The sequence below is a fragment of the Taudactylus pleione genome, unplaced genomic scaffold (genome assembly GCF_031769625.1).
Source record: "Taudactylus pleione unplaced genomic scaffold, aTauple2 ptg000015l, whole genome shotgun sequence".
In the NCBI taxonomy this organism is placed as follows: Eukaryota; Metazoa; Chordata; class Amphibia; order Anura; family Myobatrachidae; genus Taudactylus; species Taudactylus pleione.
The window spans coordinates 35,029,619-35,051,744 of record NW_028284417.1 but is presented as its reverse complement, the minus strand read 5'-3'; the positions used below and the strand labels follow the sequence as shown (position 1 = coordinate 35,051,744).

Sequence of the window (22,126 nt, the reverse complement as noted above, 5' to 3'; positions counted from 1 at the left end):
GAGGGTTTTTAAATGGTGTCAAATGACTGATTTTTGCGTTATTTAAAAAAAATTATAAAAAGCAAACTTTTTTCATTTAATCTCAAACTAAATAAATGAAAAATGGAAAAAAAAAGGAGGGAAAAGTGATTTTGGGGTACTTTGAGGGAACTTTGAAATATTGTAAAAAATATATATTTTTAAAAAAAGCAGCAATTTTTCAATAAAAAAAAAAAAGAAATTGTAATTAAATTTGTGCCTAAACTAACAGTTGATTTTGGGGTAACTTGAGGACAATTTTTTTTTTACCCCCAGAAATTACAATTAATTATTAAAATAAGCTAATTTGAAACTTCAATTGCCTAATTAGTCATTAGGGGGGGGTGCAAGGGGTTCAGCACAGTGTTCTGACATCTTAACATAAACATTATCCTCTCCATCTCTCAGCCTTAGGGAGGTGCGAATGGAAAATGTGAATTCCATCTGACTGGTTCAGTGCGAGTTGATAATTGGATTGCAAAATGAACTCGCTATGTGAATTCCAACAGATAATGGAAACTCTTAATTCGCAAGTAATTGGATTGACCCCTAAATGTCTAGTAACCATTTTTGGTGCGGTATGCTAGATAGTGATGATGCTTTTAGAATGAAGTCTCACTGGGTATAGGTTTCACTTACACGTGCTTTCGCTTATCTGGGGAATATTTGTGTATAAAATGTCTGCAGCAATGTAACGTCCATTATAACAAAGTAATGTGATCTGATATGCTAGCTGGTTTCCATTGGTAGGTATTTCTGTAAGTTGGCAAATACTGATGTGATTTTGTGCATGTCAAACTCCTGTATGACGTCCACGTTTATGTTCTCCAGGACAGTGATGATGATGAGGAGGAAGAGGAGGAGGAGGAGGAACAGGTGGAGGAGGATGATGAGAATGAAGAGGACAAAGTTAGTTCAAAAGTCAGCCGCAGCCCATCTCCAGCTCCGCAAGAAGAGAACAGTGAGTCAGAAATAACTGAAGAAGAGAGGGCTTATCAAATGGTAGGTGTTTTGTTCAATAACCTGTAGGTCAGCAAAACCAGAACATATTTAATTTGGATTCCATTTGTATGGTCATTTGTTCTATAGTTGTGTTGTGAGGGTGAGCCTTTTACTAGATTTTTTTTTTTTTTTTTTTCCTATTTTATGTAATATAACCACTAACCCCCTGTTCATTGTTACCTAGATGCTAATGACAAAGATGGTGCTGACAGAGATTCTTTTAGATGTCACAAATGAAGAAATTTATAACGTGGCTAGAGACACCCACCGCAAAGCAACTAAAGGTAGATTTGTTTTCTTTTGAATGCATGGCTTCTTTTTGATATCTCGTATTACGTGGATTTGAGAAACTCCCAATAAACTGTACTACAATATAAGTAACCCCTACATATTTATAAAAACTGTAAACTACTTCTGTTGCCACTGCTTAATATTTTAATGCAGTTTATTACTTCATGATGTGCAAATTGTATCAAGTTGCAGTTTGAGAACATGAAACGCTGTCACTATCTAACAAACTGCTTCTTCCATATCTATAATAAGACTGCTGTACCACTTTAATCCCCCTTTCATTGTTGGCACATCAAATTGATTTCCGTTTTTTTGTGTTCATTTGCCAATTTTAGGAGTGTTGCCAAATCTGCATGTTCTCCTATGGATATTGTATTTTAATCTTTCTTCTCTCCCCAAATAGCAGCACTAGTAATAAATTTTGCATAGAAGCTCATGACTTTGAAGTCGTGGCTATGTGTGTTAACATGTTGTTCCTGTTGTTGATGTGATACAAAGCTCCTGCAAGGCAGCTGGCACAGTCCAGTGCACTGGCTTCCCTCACTGGACTCGGTAAGTACATTCCGCAATTACTGGAGGGGTGGGATTTCTGTGGGATAAGCTAGTTTTATCTAGTGTGCATGGATTAAATTAAAGCATGTTCTGTATCTGCCATGATCTGGAAGGCTGCAGAATGTTTGTAATGGTTACCCCTTTTTATTTGAGTAGTAACAATTCACAAGAACCAATTTGTTTAGATGAAGTCCCTTTTAATGTTTGCAGACTCGTCATTTTGTATTGGACAATGTACCGGATATGTTTTGTCGGTATAAAAGTGCATATTTAATAGCTCACTTTACTGGACATTTAGTTTAAGGATGCATTATTTTAATAGATTACAAAAATATTTTTGCAAAGTGAACTTAGTGAAAATTCAAGGCGTGTTTATTGCTATGAGGTACAGAACAAACCTAAATGTTGCATTCTGTTTAATTGTAAAATCATGTGGAGTATGTGATATGCCAATTGCATTTTCTGTGTGGGTAACATGAAGGACCTAATATAGGATAAAATTGTGAACTTCAGGAAAACTAAAGACAAGAATGTAGGTTGCTCCTTTTTATAAAACACATTTGGTTGATCTTGCTGTAATTTATAGATAAGTATAAGTATTTACTTCAGTGCAGCAAACCAGATATTCACATCAGCTTACCAATCGAGGATGTAGTGGGGTTCCTTATTGAATTGCAATACATGTTTTATCTCTGCACATACTTTTCTGAAACATAAGACCTTCATATTACATTATGAAAATTTGGTGTTATGACAATGGAACTAGTCACAGCTGGGCTATTTTGACATATATATATATATATATCTCGAATAGTGATAAAGGCGCTTAACTTTAGTTATCCAAATGGAAAAATAAGTGTCCTTTTTGGAAGTCATCTCTCTATGCGCACTCCCCGGAACTTCCAGTGGCTGCCACAGGCCAATTCCTATATCCCAATCAGTGAAGTTTCTGTGATAAAATAAAGGCAAAGGGTGCCTCCTAGTGCATTAAATATAGAGACTTTCCTAGTGTCATATAAATTCTATAGACTCCACACGTACCATATATAAAGCCCAGGTAATACCTTTGGGCTGAAAGCGCTTGTAATAGTGATTAATCCTGGAATCAAATCCCAGCTCCACCAGACTTTCACAAGAAGTGCAGATATACAAAATAAAACTAACTATATATATATATATATATATATATATATATATATATATATATATATATATATATATATATATATATATATATAGTGCAGTATACTTAAAGTGATTTATTTAACAAGAACACTAAGTTGAGCGTACATGAAAGAATGTTTAGTGCTAAAAAAGCTCATCTGAGCCAGAGGGAACACCAGCAAATCATACAGGTCGCAGAGTCGGAGTAACTTACAGCCTCGACGCGACTGGTGGAGCTGGGATTTGATTCCAGGATTAAACAGTATTACAAGTGCTTTTAGCCCAAAGGTATTCCCTGGGCTTTATAATATGGTACGTGTGGAGTCTCTAGAATTTATGACACTAGGAAAGTCCAAATTTAATGCACTAGGAGGGTCCTTTTGCCTCTCTCTTAAAATATATATATATATATTTTATTTTTTTTTTTCCAGCCCGGTGGGGGACTTCGCAATAATATACTGTTTTAAATCCTGGCCTTATAATGATTTAAACTTGAAATAACAATTTATATATTCTCTTCTTAGAGGCCCAGATACTGTCCCCACTTGCAGGCTCTCTTTAATCAGTTCAGGTGACTGTTACAGCCTGAACTATTATACAGGAGGAGGGATCCTTTGCCCTCCAGCCTGACACCGCCCCTGCACTGTGATGGACAACTACTCCCCGCCCCAATGCCACATCCACTGCTCGGCACTCTCCCCTGACCCAATGCCTTGTCCCCTGCCCGACACCTCCCCTGCCACAATGCACTGCACCTTCCAAACCCCCCACGTCCCAATGCGCCATGTCCCGTCACCTGGGACCTTCACTAACATGTCCTTATTGCCAGCAGACACGGAGCCTCCAATGTGAAAAACGTGACGTCGATACAGCTCGGCGCTGCATCCGTGGCAACAAGGACACATTGAGGGTGACCGGGAATGCAGTGCATTCGGGCGGGGGGAAGTACTGGGCGGTAGGCTGTTTCTGCCGGGCTGTGCGCCCGCAGAAAACAGCCTGGGGAGAACACTGCATGTCTGAAGTATCCCCTCATGTACTGTAGTAAATGTACTGATTCCTGTGTCAGCAGTCCCCAATTCACCAATCAGTAAAACATGTTCTACATTGATGCGCTTGAATGAAAACGATCTAAAAGTACAAAAGCATATATATCCTAGTTTATTTTTATTTGTTTCTAGGGATTTAGGATTATTTCAGACTTAAATAATACATAAACCCTTTATTTACATGTACTATTAGGTTTGGGGAAATGTAGATCTCGACTGGAATTTTTTTACAATGTTGAGTGGCTTATAAATGGAGAGTGAGAGAAGTTGTTGCTGGTTTCCTGTTGCTGCATGATGACCTGGGCTCTATGTATGCAGGTGGACTGGGTGGTTATGGATCAGCAGAAAGTGAGGATGAGAGGAGCGACAGAGGCTCTGAATCTTCTGATACTGATGAAGAGGAACTTCGGCACAGAATCCGACAAAAGCTGGAAGCCTTTAAGCGAAAGGAGAAAGAGCAGCAGTTAATTGAAAGACAATTAGAAGGTAGAACAATGGATTCTTGTGATCTTAAACTCAGTGTTCGTAAGATACACTAAGATTTGAGAGGTGGCTTAGACTTTTTTTTTTTACTGTAAAGGATCCTATCTAATGAATTAAAACAGTAATTTAAGATTAGAGTTTTGAATGCGACGAAGGCACAGCATTTTGCAGTTAGCAAAAACATGCTATCCAAGATACAGGCTGAACGTGACATTCTGCCCTGCAGTTTTCAGAAAAAACTAAGCAAAACTGATTTTTAGATCACACCTTTTTTAAAGTTTATTTATTTAAAAAAAATTTAAACTACCAGAATGTCTTCTGCAATTGACTGTTACATTATGTAATACTGTAAAAGTTGCTAATAACATAATTACAATATGCTGTATAGTAAATGCAGTATACATCTTTGGATGTCATGTATTGTAGATATAAGTATATTTCTAGTTATCGTGTCTTTCTTCATAGAGAAGATGGCTCTGGAATGTGATTACTGCACCCATATTAAGCTACGTTTATTGCTTCTTCGGGGACCATAGGGTCCACAGAAATTACCTTGGGTATGTGGTTGAAGTGATCCAGGCACCAAGCAGTTAACAAGCTCTCAGCTCCCAGGATGCACTGGGTCCTCCTCCATATATACCCTGCTCCTGGCTAAAGACAGTTTTTTTGTTTGGTGCAAAGGAGTGCAACTTGCTGACAATGGGACTGCGGCAAAGAAGTTTTTTTTTTTCTCATGAGTAAGCGGCACGAGGCTGACCGGCTAAACATCGGGGACGCGGGGAACCACGTGGCAGTCCGTGCCTTCGGCGGTGGAGATTCGCCGGAGGGTGCTGTAGTGAGGAGACACGTAAACTGCCTCCCACACTAGACCACCAGGACATGAGGGTCCTGACAGCCTGGGGATAAGTAAATGGTGGCGGCCATGTCAGTGTGCTGGGTGGATCCATACAGCAGAGGGGAGGTACGCGCTCTCCAGCGGCCCCTCCCCTGGCCCCGATGCTGGTCCAGGGATGACTGAATGTGGAGCCAGTAATTCAGTTCCCTGTGCTGCCACTCAGACCACCAGGGACACAGGCTGAAGCGCTTGGGGGTTAATTGACAGCCAGGGGAGGCAGCCTTCCCTGTTCAACAGCCAGCTTCTCCCCTCTCCTCAGCGCGCCTTTCCACTGCGTTCTGGCTGGGCTGAGGCAGCTCTATTCCTCCGGAACGCCCCCTCTGAGGTCTCTGGCGGCCATTTTCTCCAAGTCTAAGTCGCTGAACTTGCAGGCAGTGCGGAGCCCGGGTACCCCTACATACCACTCCTCCATTGTGGCCCCCTTGGGCTTGCTTTGCTCAGGCATTGACGGCCATTGCGGGACGTTTGGCAGTACCCGCTGCGGTTCTCACAGCAGGCATTTGTGCCCTCACAGAGCCTGCTTCAACAGGCTGCACCCATACAGGTTGTTTCTGAACCTCCATGGGAGGATACTCTCTCTACTAGGGTGCAAAACCTGAGGGATATGCTGGAGGGGGATGCATCTATTAGACCGGCTATGAGACCATTGCCGTCATCTCGGTATGCACAATTTGCTGCCGATGACATGACGACGTCTGATGAGGGGAGGTTTTAGATATGGCTGACTCCGAGCCCTTTACACGAGATGTGGAGCCCAAGTCTAAAATTTATATCACGGGTCTGATACGGGCTGTCCGTTTGACCTTGGTCATAGAGGAGGACGAACCTCCAGCTCCCAAGTCCAGACTTGCCTTTTTCAAGGACATAAATATGGCAGCAGTAACCTTTATCTGATCAGCTAATTGACCACCTGAAAGTGGCATGGAAATCACCTGGAAAGCGTTACCAGCCTCAAAGACGCCTGGCTCATGCGTATCCCTTTGCTGAGGACTATTTTACCAAATGGGAAACTTCCCCGGTGGTGGATTCTCATGCGACGCACTTAGTTAAAAGTGCGACTCTACCTATGCCATCCATGCCTTGCTTAAAGGATACTACGGATAGGAAGGTGGAGATTAGTCCATGTATTCTCTCTCCGGCAGCTTCCAGGCTGGCCATGGCTATCTGCTGGGTAGCCAGAGCTATGGAGTTCTGGGTGGACTCTCTTGAAGGGTCCTTTTCTTCGGATGCTACCAGTGAGCAAGTGAATCTGGTGGGCAATCTTCATGATTCAGCTACATATATTAACAAGGCTGCTTTGGATGTCAGCCTCTTGACCTCCAGGATTTCGGGTGCGGCGATTTCAGCTCACCGCACCCTGTGGCTACTCTTTTGGAGAGCAGATGTGGACTCTTAAGAAAGGTTTAGAGTGTTTGCCTTATAATGGACAAGTCTTGTTTGGTCCCGACTTGGATAAGATTGTGGATACGTTGGTAGCAGCTAAGTCTTTGTGTCTGCCCTCTGCTCCTGCTTCCTCTGGGTCCCAGACCTCGTCCTTTCGGCTCTATCGGCCCCAATGTAAGCCTAAAGGTCAGTCCTTTCCTAGGCCGTCAGTCCCCAAGAAGACTGCCAGGCCCAAGAAGCAAGCTTGGGGTGTAAGACTTCTGGCTGCAAGACTGACAAGACCTCGACCTGACAGGATGGGCCTCCCCTTGGGGGATCCCAGGGTGGGAGGCTGACTTCACTTCGCCCAGTATTGGTGTCAGACCACCACAGATGCCTGGGTAAGAGAAGTGGTCTCTCACGGGTACGCCCTCTCCTTCCACAGAAGACCTCCCCATCAGTTTTTCTGCACAGGCCTTCAGAAGGACAAGGCCTTGCAAGTAGAGAAGGCAGTACAATCATGGCTTCAAGCAGGGGTCATTGTACCGTTCCGTTTCCCCAGTGGGGAACAGGTTATTATTCCAATCTTTCTGGTTCAGAAACCAAACTGCCTATCCTCAATCTCAAGTCCCCTGAACAAATTCCTCAGGGTACCTCGGTTCACGATGGAAAACCTACGCTCAGTTATACTGGCTATGGAACCTGGGTATTTCATGGTGTCTCTGGATATTCAGGATGCATACCTCCCATATTTCGATTGCTTCGGCTCACCAGTTTTTTCTCAGGTTTGCTGTACTGCTACAACATTACCAGTTTCGGGCTCTACCGTTTGGCGCCTCTACTGCACCACGAGTGTTTACCAAAATTATGGTATTAATGGCAGCCCATCTGCGGCTGCAGGGGGTCCGCCTGTTACCCTACCTGGACGACCTTTTACTGTTGGCAGGGTCTTTAGAGGAGCTTCACACCATATGCTGCTGACAATATCTGTGCTTCAGGCGCATGGGTAGTTGATCAATTGGAAGAACAAATAGTCACACTCAAATCAATATATAAAAAGGGTAAATATTTATTATACAATATTCCAACACATGTCAATTAATAGCCAATCTTAAAAGATAAGTGTATATAAACATGGTCAATGCAATACTCAATAAAAGATTAAAATAATATCACTATTGGATCCATCCCTGAATGTAAATCCCTGAATAACTGAATAGGAACAGTCTCCAACAGAGTCAGTAGGTACTCACCTTGAAAAAGACGCCAGAAGGACGTTGAAACGTGTAGGTGCCTCACCTGATCTGTTTATCCCTGCAACAATTATTTATCTGAACTACAGAACTCACTGTTGGAACTACGTGATCCTCCTGGCACGCTTCTTGCTGCACGGATTTCAGAGCGGCTATACATCTGCTCTCCTGCCTGTCACCTGTGGATACAGCCCGGCATACCACCATGCCAGCCGGAGTTTCACTTACCCCCAGCGGAAATTTACCGCATCCTGCACGCGCTCCCACTCTTCCCCAGTGGCTACACTGTGTGTCACCATCAAGCTGGAGTTTATCTTGGAGCTTCTGTATCACTTCACGTGCAGCTTCACGATCCCACTCAGCGGCTTCTCTATTCCCCCTGACACGCTCCCATCACGGACAGTGTTCACCATCACCAAGAAGGAGTTTTTCCACACACCCCAGTTCATCTGTATCCCAGGACTTCATGAAAGTCTGCAGGTAAAATCTATTTGGAAATTCTGTCCTGCATAAAGATACATATTCACTCAGTACCTACTGACTCTGTTGGAGACTGTTTTTACTAGTTTATATGGACATTGTTCCTATTCAGTTATTCAGGGATTTACATTCAGGGATGGATCCAATAGTGCTATTATTTTAAGACTTAAAACTTTAAGATTGGATATTAATTGCCATTTGTTGGAATATTGTATAATAAATATTTACCCTTTTGATATATTGGTTTGAGTGTGACTATTTGTACTCCCAACCCCATGGTTGCCTTTTTCACATATTTTGATATTTTGTGAGGGTGACTACCTCATTCAACCGTTTGGGATTGGGAGCTTCAAAACTACAGTGCCTGGGTTATATTTCGGATCAATTGGAAGAAGTCCTCTCTGACTCCATCTCAAAGGATGCTCCATCTGGGAGCTCTGTTGAATTCAGAACAGCAGTGGATTTTTCTGACTGCAGAAAAATCTGCACTTTGCAGACGTGAGTACGCAAATGCCTCCACAGTCGCCGAGTGTCCATCCACTCAGCAATGCAGTTACTAGGCTCTATCGTATCTACTTTCGACTTAGGGGAATATGCCCAGCTTCATTCCCGGCCTCTGCAGAAATTGATCCTCTCCAGGTGGGACGGATTACCCCATTGGATAAAGGCACAAACAATGGTGCTATCTTCGGAGGTGCGTCTGTCTCTTACTTGGTGGCTGCAAACTGGTCGCCTCGCCAAGGGGCGCCCCTTTTGGATTCCGAACTGGGTCCTCCTGACAACTGACGCCAGTCTCTGGGGTTGCGTAGTGACAGGTCCACGCTTTTCAGGGACGGTGGACCGCAGAGGAGTCTGTCCTGCCAATCAACGTATTGGAACTTCGGGCGGTCTTCAGGGCCCTGCAACAAGCCAGACTCTTACTTCATGGAAGGCCCATGCAAGTTCAGTCAGACAATGCCACGACTGTGGCTTACATCAACCATCAAGGAGGAACTCTGAAGTCAGGCGGCTATGACAGAGGTGTCACGCATTCTGACATGGGTGGAAGACCATCTGCCAGCCATATCTGCAGTGTTCATGCTGGGAGTTCTCAATTGGGAAGCGGACTTCCTCAGCCGTCGCGACGTGCATCCCGGGGAATGGTCTCTTCACCAAGAGGTATTGCAGCTCCTAGTGGACAAGTGGGGCCTTCCGGACATGGACCACCTTGGCCTCCCAACACAATCTCAAACTGCCAGTCTACGGGTACAGAACAAGAGACGTCAAGGCTTTCCTGGTAGCCACTCTGTCAGTCAAGTGGACCTTCCAGTTTGCGTACCTGTTTCCTCCAGTCTTCCTACTTCCTCGAGTAATTCTGAAGTTCAAACAAGGAGGCACTGTCCTGCTGGTGGCTCCAACGTGGCCCAGACGTCACTGGTACTCAGATCTTCAGAGTCTCTCCATTGACATTGCTGTTGCCTCAACGTCCGGTCCTGTTGCCTCAAGGTCCTTGCTTTTACCCAGACCTGGTTCTTCTGTCTTTGACAGCGTGGCTCTTGAAACATCCCTCCTAAGGTCCAAGGGTTTTTCCGGCTCTGTGGTTAACACCCATGCTCAGAGCACGTAAACCAGCCTCTGTCAGGATTTGCCACAGGGTGTGGCATACCTACTTTAAATGGTGTTGTCTCAAAGGTTACGATCCCCAGGTGTTTCGGATATCCAGAGTTTTGGTTTTCCTGCAGGCGAGTTTGGATCTTGGTCTCCACCTTGCCTTACTGAAGGTACATGTCTCTGATCTGTCAGTGTGGTTCCAGCGAAGGATTGATCCTCTTCCTGATATCTGCACTTTGCTACAGGGTGTCCTTCTTCGCATTCAGCCTCCCTTTGTCCCTCCTGTGGCGCTTTGGGGTTTGCTGTTGTCCTTAGGGCCCTCCATTTGAACCCCTGGTCTCTGCTGTAAACCATTTGAGATCCACAAAGACTGTTTGTTTTTCTTCTGGCTATTGCTTCCACCAGAAGAGTGTCAGACTTGGGGGTTCTCTTGTCGTTCCCTACTTCTAGTTTTTCACCAGGACAGGGCGGTGCTTTGGACTCACCCTGGGTTCCTTCCTAAGGTGGTTTCTAGTTTCCACATTAATGAGGAAATTATTGTACCGGCCTTTAATTCTCCAGACCTCTCGGCAGGTGAGGCCTCATTGGATGTGGTACATGCCCTCAGCATTTATGTGGACCGTACCAGTTCCCTTCGGAAGTCAGACTCCTTGTTTGTACTTTATGGATTCCACAAGAAGGGATGGCCAGCCAATAAGCAAACTTTGGCTAGGTGGATTCGCATGGCAATGTCTGAGGCTTACACTTTCCGTCTCCTTCTGTGTGAGAATGTGATTCTCGAGTGTTCCAGACTTCTCTCTTTTTTTTTTTTTTTTAAATCTTTCTCTGGCCTTTGGCTTGCTACGTAACTGAGGTGCCTTTGGGGTGGGGTATAGAGGAAGACCCAGTGCATCGTAGGAGAAAAATTTAACTGCCTGGTGCCCATATGATTGCCATCATCTATACCCCAAGGTCTCCCCGTGGACCCTTTGGACTTCGTAGAAAGAGAGATAACAAAGGTAAGTTCTTACCATATCTCTCATGTTTATGCCCACTATGCATCCGTCCTGGATGGATGTGTATGCTCACTCAGGTCAGAGTATGGCTTCATCCTCAGCAGCTTTTCAGCAACCGCTGCAAGCAGCTGGACCGGTACAGCCAAAAACCAGAAGCCTCATCCTATCAATCCATCCAGCCTTGTAAATTCTGGTACATCTTCTGATAAGTTTGGGGATATACAGGGCTCCTCTCAGGAATCTCTCTCGGGAGAGGAGGACCATTTTCCAGCAGCAGAGGTTCCCTCCCTGATTAGGGCGGTCAAAGCAGTGCTAAACATAGATGAGGAAGCCAGTACAAAGAAAGACTCCAGTATTCAAATGCCAGAAAGTTGTGAAGGCTGAATTTCCCAAATCTGAGCACCTCTCGAAACTTATGGGGGAAGCATGGAGTTCTCCGGATAGGAGATTCCATATTCCAAAAATGGTTACGGCCTTATGCCCCTTTCCGTTAGACGAGTGCACTAAATGGGAAGTTCCGCCATCAGATGCACATGTGGCACATCTGGTTAGGAGCGCCACATTGCCCACACAATCTGCATCCTCTCAAGGGTTCCACGGATAGGAGACTTAAAGCCTGTCTCAAGACAGTCTTCTCTATCAGGAGGTGTTACTCGCCCAGCCATGGCTACTGCCTGGGTTTCCAAAGCCATTGAGGAATGGATGAAGGCACTGGAAGAGACTCTTCCAGAAGCTTCCAGGGAACAGCGGGAAATTATGTTAAGGAGGCAGCCTCCTATTTGGGAGAGGCAGCGTTGGATGCTGGTTTATTGTTCTCTCAAGCATCAGCGGTCTCAGTTGTGGCTTGAAGAGCCCTTTGGTTACGGGACTGGAAAGCCGATGCAGGGTCCAAGAAAGCCCTGAAATCCCTTCCGTTTACGGGAGGCATTCTGTTTGGCACAGAACTGGACAAGATTGTGGCTACGGTGGCAGCCTCTAAGACAGCTGTCTATCTTCAGCATTTACTCCCAGTCGTAGGCAGCAAAGAAAAGCAAAGGGTCAGCCTTCCTCTAGAACCAGTTCTCGCAGAAATATTCAATCTAACAAATCCTGGCCAAACAGACGTCCGGCTTCCAGGTCCAAGCATAAAATGACAGCCTGATGGGGTGGGCCTTCCCCTGGGGGACCCCAGGGTAGGAGACCGACTTCTTCAGTTTTCGGACACCTGGCATCTCACAACAACAGATGCCTGGGTACGTGAGGTGGTCTCCCAGGAGTTCGCCCTTACTTTCTGGAGAAGTCCCCCAAAGGTTTTTTCTTCACAACTCTGGCAGCATAGTCTGCGAAAGCCTTGTCCCTCCAGCATGCTATTTTCTCTCTGCTGGTATCAGGGGTAATAATCCAGGTTGCAGTGAATCCGCTAGGAAAGGGTGGTTATTCCAACCTGTTTTTGATTAAAAAACCCAAAGGGTTTGAACCTAAAGGGACTCAACACATTATCCGGGTGCCCATGTTTCATATGGAAACCCTTCGGTCAATTGTGTTGGCAATGGAACCGGGGGATTTTATGGTGTCTTTGGACATTTAGGATGCTTATCTACATGTGCCAATTACACTGTCCCACCAACGGTTTCTGCGATTTGTGGTGCTGCAGAAACATTTCTGATTTCAGGCGCTGCCTTTGGTTTATCAACAGCCCCTCGGGTGTTCACCAAAATTATGGCAGTAATGTCAGGATACTGCCATACCTGGAAGATCTCTTGTTATTGGTGCAATCTCAAGTGTTGCAGCATCAACTCAGACTGATTGCCTGTCTACACAGACACGGCTGGATCATAAATTGGAAGAAGTAGTCGCTTCTTTCAGTACAACAGATGGTGCATCTAGGGGCGCTCTTAGATTCTCTGGCACAGAGGATATATCTGCCAGACAAGATTGCGGCCCTTCAGTTGCGGATACGCAGGTTTCTTTACAGCCGGTCAGTGTCTGTTCATTTAGCAATGCAGGTTTTGGGATCCATGGTGTCCACCTTCGACATGGTGGAATATGCCCAGTTCCTCTCCAGACCATTGCAGCGGTTAATCCTCTCGCACTGGAACGGGGAGTACCACTCATTAAGTCACAGATGATCTGTCTATCGCCAGATGTGCGACTGTAACTGTCATGGTGGTTACAGATATTCCGTCTCAACAATGGTCGCCCATTCTGTATTCCAGATTGGGTGACAGCCTCCGCGGATGGGGCGCAGTGACTGGTCGACACACATTTCAGGGAAAATGTACGACCAGGGAATGTCTCCTGTCCATAAACGTCCTGGAACTGCGGGCATTATTCAGAGCGCTGGTTCAAGCACAGGAAGTACTAAAGGGCAGACCTGTCCAGGTACAACCGACAACGCCACCGCAGTAGCCTACCTCAACCATCAGGGAGGCTCGCGGAGCCAGGCTGCCATGGCGGAAGTGTCAAACATTCTGGTCTGGGCAGAATGTAATCTTCCAGCGATCTCGGCAGTGTTCATACCAGGAGTCCTCAATTGGTAATCGGACTTCCTAGGTCGCCAGTGTATACATGCCGGAGAGTCGGCTCTTCATCCACAGGTATGTCAGAGCCTATTGGACAGATGGGGTCTTCCAGAAGTAGACCTCATGGCCTCAGGTCGCAACCACAGGGTCCCCAGGTACAGGTCCAGAACCAGGGATCCTGCAGCCGAGTTTGTGGACGCTCTGGCAGTGAAGTGGAACTTCGAACTGGCGTATCTGTTTTTCTCAGTTTTCCCTTCTTCCAAGGGTCATCAGGAAATTCAAGCAGGAGGGCGCGTCAGTAATACTTATAGCCCCTGCTTGGCCCAGATGCCATTGGTAAGCGACCTCCAGCGTCTCTCCATAGACACTCCGTGGCCTCTTCCTCTAAGGCCAGACCTGTTAATACAGGGTCTCTGCCTGTATCTGGACCTTCCTCGTCTGTCTTTGATGGTGTGGCTCTTGAGACTTCCGTCCTAAGAGCTAAAGGTTTTTCCACTTCTGTGATTCAGACGATGCTCAGGGCATGGAAACCTTCCTCTGTCCGCATTTATTACAGAATTTGGCACTCGTATTTTCAGCGGTGTGAACATAGAAAGTATGGTACCCAAGTGATTAGGGTCTCTCGAGTGCTTTCTTTTCTTCAGGCGGGAATAGATCGGGGTCTCATCTGGCCACCCTGAGGGTTCACGCATCTGCACTGTTTGGTTTCAGCAAAGGATCGCCCCATTACCTGATGTTAGGACATTTTCAGGGTGTTCAGAGGGTTCAGCCTCCTTTTCTCCCTCCGGTAGCTCCGTGGGATGTGACATTGGTTCTTAGGGCTCTACAGGCTCCCTTATTCGAACCCCTGAAATCAGTAGACCTTAAGTGGTTGACAGCAAAAACAGTATTTCTTCTTGCTATTGCCTCTATCCGAAGGGTCTCTGATTTAGCAGCCCATTCTTTGCGCTCTACTTTTTTGGTTTTTCATCAGGATAGAGCTGTTCTTTGTACAAGGGCGGGTTACATGCCTAAGGTTGTATCCAGTTTCCATGTGAATGAAGAAATTGTGCTACCAGCTTTTCAGGCTTCAGGCCTTTCAGTAGGGGAAGCTTCCCTGGATGTGGTGCATGCCCTACGTATCTACGTGGTTCGCACCAACTCCATTAGGATGACAAATTCTCTATTTGTGTTGTATGGCTGTCATAAGCGTAGCTGGCCAGCCAACAAACAGACTCTGGCCAGATGGTTTCATATGACAATTTCTCAAGCGTACACACAGGCTGATCTCTCTGCTCCAAACACAGTGACAGCACATTCTAATCGATCTGTGGAACCATCGTGGGCGGTTCGTCGTGGTGCCTCGGCTGAACAATTGTGCAAGGCAGCCACGTGGTCTTCCGTCCACACCTTTGTCAAATTTTATGCATTTGACACATTTGCCTCTCAGGATGCTTCCTTTGGACGTCTGATTCTCATTTCTGCTGAGACACAGGAGCATCCCCGTAAAGGGAACTGCTTTGGGACATCCCTAAGGTAAATTCTATGGACTCCGAAGAAAAATTAAGAGTCATGGTATAACATACCTTTAACTTTTTTTGTTTAAGGTCCACAGGACACCCACCCTAACGCACCTGTTAATGGGTAATCTTCTCTTTTTGTATTTCTGTGATTCCCTCTTCTTAGAGAGAGTGGTTCTAGAGTACAAGGGTCCTTTGTTATCTTTTTCCTTCTCCTTCTTTGGGCTTGGTAACAAACTGCTTGTAGCCATGGGCGGGGTATATATGGAGGAGGACCCAGTGCATCCTGGGAGCTGAGAGCTTGTTAACTGTTTGGTGCCTGGATCACTCCAACCACATACCCAAGGTAATTTCTGTGGCCCCTATGGACCTCAAAGAAAGAGTTAACATAACTCTTCATTTTTCACGGTCATTTGCTGTTAGTGAGTGATTAAATTACCGTTACTGTAAGAGATTACACAGTAATGAAGTGTGTAACATTACTACTTCTGCAGTTCTTACCCCCAAACAGTTGTTCCAAGTATCATACCTTACTCAGGTTTGTTTTTTTGTCTGTACATTTCAGAGGAAAAACAATTGGAAACAAATAATGACGCAAATGAGCCTGATACAGATCTTCAAAACAACTTAGAAATACATGAAAAGAGAAAACTTGAAGCTGAAATGGAGAATGAGAAAAGAAAACTGATCAGTGAGACATTAGCTTTGTTAGATATGAAAAAAGAAGTAAAGGAAAGGACAGTTGCTAGTAAGTCAAGGAGCTCAAGTAGTAGCAGTAGCAGCACTAGCAGTAAAGAGCGTAGTTCTAGTAGCAGCAGCAGTAGCAGTGTGTACAGCACTAGCTCCTCATACACACATAGTTCATCTCCCTCTTTACCCAAGAGGAAAAAGAGACGAAGTCGTAGCCAATCGCCATTACGCAAAATCAGACGCAGCAGGAGTAGGAGTGTCACACGTAAGAGTCATAGGGAGAAGAGCAGAAGCAGGGAAAAAATTAGTGAGCGAAGGAGGTCTAGCAAAAATAGCTTAGATCGGGAATGGCGAAGAGAACATAGTCACAGCAGAGAGAGGAGGGCAAATCGCTCCAGAGATAGGCATGGCATTCGCAGTAGGAGCAGGGATAGGCGCAAAAGTGATTCTCATCGTAGAAGCTCTAGCAGAAACCGACTCAAATATAGGGGTAATAGCAGGGAAAGGGAAAAGGCAAGGAGTAAGAGTGTTGAAATGGATAAGAAGAGGAGAGATTCTGAAAAGGATAGGAAAAAGGAAAAATTAAAGAGAGAAGAGAAATCTAAATATACTCAAGCAGAGGATAGAGGTAAAAGTAGGAGAGAAAGCGAAAGGACGTTCTCCCGCAGTGAGTCAACCTCTTCAAAGATGTCTCGGCAGGATTCTAGGCAAGATGGTAAAAAAGGCTCTACCAAGGAAAGTAAGAAACGAGGCTCATCTAGTGGAAGAAGCAGTCCAGAATCTCCTGTCATTCACAAGGATAAAAAATCTAAAAAATTGAAACGTAGCCGGTCACGTTCTGTGGAGAAATCTCAAAGGTCTGGTAAGAAGGCGAGCCGCAAACACAAGTCTAAGACCCGATCAAGGTAGTACACTTTTTCAGTCTATTGTCTAATGTATCTAATGTATAATAGCTACATGTATTTCATATTTTTAATGGGGAAGGTTATTTAATAAGGGCTACTTTAAATTTTTAGTCTCCAAAATAATTTTCTATTGTAATCACTTATACTGTATTTGTTTTTATTTTACAGATCATCAACACCTGTTCGCCGCAAACGCTGATGGCTTACAGACCATTATATTAATTTTTAAAAATTCCATGAGTTTTAAGGGCTTGTCTCATTCTAGAGGCACATTACGGCTACGTAGGTGTGGAAAATGTATTCTACACCCTTTCCCCATTCTCTACTTTTTAAATATGTATATAATTTTTTTTCCCCATTTTCTTGCTCCTGAAAGTAAAACAAATACTAAAACTACTTTGTATTGCATATTTTCGACATTAGTAATGAGTATTTTATTTTTAGCTGTAATGTTTCCAAGATAACAGTTAACTGTCCTGTGATGTTAATAAAACACTGCTTATTACATAAAGAACCCTGCCCTTATATCCATAGGTTTATTTTTTACATCTCCTTAGCACAATATAGGGCTTGTTATAAGAGACATTGACTTATCACATTTCTGCCCATTGTTTTTATGTATTGTGAGCTGTTGGTGAGTAGCTTGAAGGGTATATATATCCCTTACATTTTCTGTTTTATGGAAGAAAAAAGGCAAATTCTTTTGAGCAAATCTCACACATAGTTGCATTTCTTATGATTCATAAAAAAGTTGCAAAGCTTTTTTCTTGGCCTATTAATGTTTAACTTAAGGTTACAATTTGAATCTCCTCAAGCTGTACAATAAAGTTTTCTTTGCATTTTAAATATCAAATCTACTTGGTGCGTAATAGTAATGACCCATATATCTGAAATCTGAACCCTAAAGCTAGCTACACACTATAAGATTTGTCCAATCTGGCTGATTGGAGCGGAAATCTGGTAATGTATGGGAGCAAATGACGATCGACCATTTGTTCCAAAACAGTCAAAAATGGTCGTTCTGACAAATTGGTTAAACTCGTTTGATTTAACCAATTTGTCAGAACGACCGTTTCTGCCCATTTTGTGGGGGCATTTGGGAGCAAATGATCGATTCATTTGTTCCCATACATTACCAGATTTCCGCTCCAATAAGCTAGATTGGACAGAATCTTATAGTATGTACCTAGTTTATTTAATACAGGTTTTCACTGTCTTAATATTTCGTGTTATACCTAATAAATCCACTGTCACACTTTCCCAGGGACTTCTGCTTGAAAAAGTATCTAAAGCACCTGCAGGTTAGGAATCTGAACAATCTCTGGTTTTGAGATAGCGACCTTTTGCAGTTCTATACATAGACGCCTGTCCCCCACCAAGATAGGGGGATTTCACATCTGCAATATCCCCTCTGGAGGCAAAAAATTGTTCAATAGTTCTGTGCGACACCAGAATGCTTACTATCAGGAGCATTGATGCTTAACATTTTATTAAGAGTAATCTTAGGCTATACACATGCACAACTGATTCCATGCTATTTAAGTGCCTTTTGGAGGCTGGACCTTTATAGTTTTTTCTGTTTTATTATTTTTGTCCTGTCTAAATTTACTGTTAAGGAGGAGGGAGCTTGGACTTCACAACCTAATTTTAAACATAAGAGGTGCTACCATGCTGATTCTTGTAGTACAATGAAGGGGACAAAGAATGCAGATGCACACTGAAAATACTAAGAATAATAGACAAAATAATCCTGATAAACTCTACAATTAACATGGAGTATAAAGCTGGGTACACACCTAAAAGATATATCTGCAGATCATGGTTTTTCTAACACACAGCAAGATTAACAGATATATCTGCCATTGGCGCTGCAGGACAGCCGACGCGATAAGTCTGTGAACGGCGTCGTTCAGACATACTTGCCGACGGGCACGCAATATATTGGCCGATCAGTTGATTGGCCAATATACCTGCCAGTGTGTACCCAGCTTAAGTGAGATTCTTAGTAAATGTTTGCTCCTCCCCTGCTTCATTATGAACCCCATTTAATGTTATAAGATCTAGCTTGACAGGCACCATTTCATTAAGCATTGAGGTTGTAGGAGAGTCCCTTCTTTTATTGAAGAGTAACAGTATGGAGTAATACTGGTACAAGAAGTAATAGCATTTACTGTGTGGTATTATACACTTAGATCAATGCATTAGTATGCGCTCTGTATGCATAGATGATTATAGTGTAATATTTTATTGGTGAGCACATTGGGCTCGATCCAATTAGGAGCAAGTTCCACGGGGTGCAAGTAAGTACGGCTGTGGCACTTATAGTACCGTCAGACTCGCACATTTGTGTGCGCAGCTCCAATGGGTCTGCTTGCAAAAATGTGAGTCCGTGTTGAAATCGGGCCGCGGGTGGCCAATTGTACGCCTTTATAACTGTAACCGGCCCCCTTCGCTCCTAATTGGATTGAGCCCATAGAATCTGCAGGGCTAGAAAGATGCCATCAGAAATTGAGATCCTTAAACACCTTAACACATAACTTAATGGCAGAATATATCCGTAACTATTTAAATAGACATTTACAATTTAAAATTTGCTGAATAAAGCAAATACTAGGTGCATGTTTCTATAAAAGTATATACATACTAGTCTTTCCAGGCAGGAGGGGCGGGGGAGATGTATCAAGCCTTGGAGAAAGAATCAAAACATTTTTTTCAAACAGTCTGTAAAATGACAATTAGAAGCTGATTGGTAAGTTTTATATCTTTTTAAGGATTGATAAATCTGTCCCATAAGCTGGATTCACTCTGATATATCGCCGTGCAATAGATCTATAGTTCATCGCCGGGTGTGTACAGCGGATATGTCTGTGGATGATGTAGTTCAGACATATCCAGTCTGCTGTGCAGCACAGCAACTGGCAGTTATATCTGAAAGATATATCGGTCATCTGCTGGTGTGTACGGGGGATGCTGGCACATTGGGCAGACTAATTAGTGTGTGTATATACTTGCCAATCGTCAGATGGGTCGGCTGACCTAGTGTGTGCCCAGCTTTACTCTGATGCTGCCGATGTATGTTTCTTCTGTGCAGTGTCAGTCTGTGAAATCTAAAAGGTGGCTTGTCAGCACCCTTGAGCACTTGTAGTGATGTTTGGTGAGTCGTTTCAGTCAACATGTGGTTGCACTAACCTTGTGGATGCAATTAAATCCTTTGTACAAACTCGCACCGTTGTCCGAAGGTGGTGTTTCAACAATCAAGGGTGTTGAGATAAATGCATGAGGGATATTCTGATATGTAGAACTCTAGTTACTCCCAGAACACGAAAGGTACAATAATCATGCATTCTGATACAAACATACAGTGCGTCCCGAAAGTATTCACAGCGCTTCACTTTCTCACATTCTGCTGTTACATCATTATTCCAAAATTAAATTAATTTCTACTTCAGGATCCATAGAAGGTCCACATGGTGACCTTGGGGTATAGTTGATGCAGAATCATTCGGGCACCTTACACAGTAAATTCTCCCAGGATGCAATGGGTCTCCCTCTATACCTCGGGCCGGAGGCTCCTCAGTTTCGTTGGGTGCCCAGCCGGAGTCACTGAACATGCAATGGGGCTGTTACTAACAGTGGAAGTTTGCACTGCCACGTCATCACCCCGCTGGTGCTTAGATGCTGGTACTGATCCGGGGATCTTGGGGTCCTCGGGTCTTGGCAACCAGAGACCCCGGAGGATTCCTAGACTGCGGCCGGACGCTACAGGGAAGTAGGTAAGCATGTCGCACGCACTGCGGTGGTGCGGGCCGAGTCGCAGTCTTTGTCTTCCATGGCTGGGGGACACCCTGGGGATGACAGCAAGTGTGGCCAGGCACTGAGTCCTGCGTCCACACTAAACCACTTGGGAATGGAGTTCTGGTACACTCCAGGGTCTTGGGGGTTAAATGCTAGCCAGGGGAGACAGCCTGCTGTGTCTAACAGCCTGCTGCTCTGCGCTCCTTTCCACTGCGGTCTGGCGCGGCTGTGACAACTTCCTTCCGGCTCCACCCTCCATGAGTTCTGCGATGGTCGTTCTGGCTGTGACGCAGATCTCGTCTGGCGGTGCGGAGTACGGGTCCCCCTACATACTGCTCCTCTGGATGGTGGTTAGTGTATGTAGCACTTTTGTCCTACTAGACACTAAGTCTCTGTAGTTGACCTAAGTACCATTAAGTGCAGATATTGCTATTTCTACTTCAGGGTCCATAGAAGGTCCACAGGAAACCTTGGGGTATAGGTGATGACGAAGACATCCGGGCACCATCTTTGGTATAGCTGTTTTGTGTATTGGAGACAGGCATCTCCAATTCTGCTTATATTGGCAGTCGTCCGACTTTCGACATGGTGGAGTATGCCCAGTTTCATTTCCGGCCTCTGCAGCTATTGATCCTGTCCAAGTGGGACGGATTTCCCCATCAAATTATGGTGCCCTCTCTGGAGGTATGCCTGTCGCTAACCTGGTGGCTACAGATGGCTCACCTCACCATGGAGCATCCCTTTTGGATCTCGGACTGGGTCCTTCTGACTGATGCCATTCTTCGGGGCTGGGGCACAGTGACTGGTCCACACTCCTTTCAGGGAAGGTGGACCGCAGGGGAATCTGTGCTTCCAATCAATATATTGGAACTGCGGGTAGTCTTCAGGGCTCTGCAGCAAGCCAGGCTGTTGCTTCACGGAAAACCTGTGCAAGTACAGTCAAACAATGCCACGACAGATTAAACCGTCAAGGAGGAACTCTTAAGTCAGGTGACAATGACAGGTGTCACGCATTCTGAAATGGGCGGAAGGCCATCTTCCAGCCATATTGGCGGTGTTTATTCCAGGAGTGCTGAATTGGGAAGCGGACTTCCTCAACTGTCACGACTTGCATCCAGGGGAATGGTCTCTTCACCAGGAAGTGTTTCAGCTCCTAGTGGACAGGTGGGGCCTTCCAGATGTGGATCTCATGGCCTCTCGACTAAATCACAAGCTGCTTCAGTACGAGTCTAGGACAAGCGACGCCAGTGCTCTCTTGGTGGATGCTCTGTCAGTCAAGTGGACTTTTCCAGTTTGTGTACCTGTTTCATCCAATCTCCCTCCTTCCTCGAGTAATTCGGAAGTTCAAACGAAGGAGGCATGGTCCTGCTGGTGGCCCCAACGTCCATGGTACTCAGATCTTCGGAGTCTCTCCATCGACACTCTGTGGCTGTTGCCTCAACGTCCAAACCTGTTGTCTCAGGGTCCTTGCCTCTAACCCAGATCTGGGTCGTCTCGTATGTCTTTGACGGCATGGCTCTTGAGACATCCCTCCTAAGGTCCAAGGGTTTTCCCGTCTCTGTGGTTAACACCATGCTCAGCACATAAACCAGCCTCTGCCAGAAT

The 22,126-nt window shown here is 44.8% G+C and overlaps 1 protein-coding gene across 2 annotated transcripts in view; it reads left to right on the top strand.

Annotated features, from left to right (window-relative positions):
• PNISR (PNN interacting serine and arginine rich protein) overlaps positions 1 to 17,572 on the top strand; it is a 28,531-nt gene extending 10,959 nt beyond the window's left edge. For both annotated transcript variants that reach the window (XM_088472200.1, XM_088472206.1), the window contains exons 7-12: positions 850 to 1,020; positions 1,205 to 1,304; positions 1,810 to 1,863; positions 4,392 to 4,559; positions 15,697 to 16,726; positions 16,895 to 17,572. In XM_088472200.1, coding sequence (XP_088328326.1) covers positions 850 to 1,020; positions 1,205 to 1,304; positions 1,810 to 1,863; positions 4,392 to 4,559; positions 15,697 to 16,726; positions 16,895 to 16,925 — 1,554 coding nt within the window. In that variant the 3' untranslated portion in view covers positions 16,926 to 17,572. The remainder of the gene's footprint in view (positions 1 to 849; positions 1,021 to 1,204; positions 1,305 to 1,809; positions 1,864 to 4,391; positions 4,560 to 15,696; positions 16,727 to 16,894) is intronic.
• Positions 17,573 to 22,126: the final 4,554 nt, after the last annotated feature.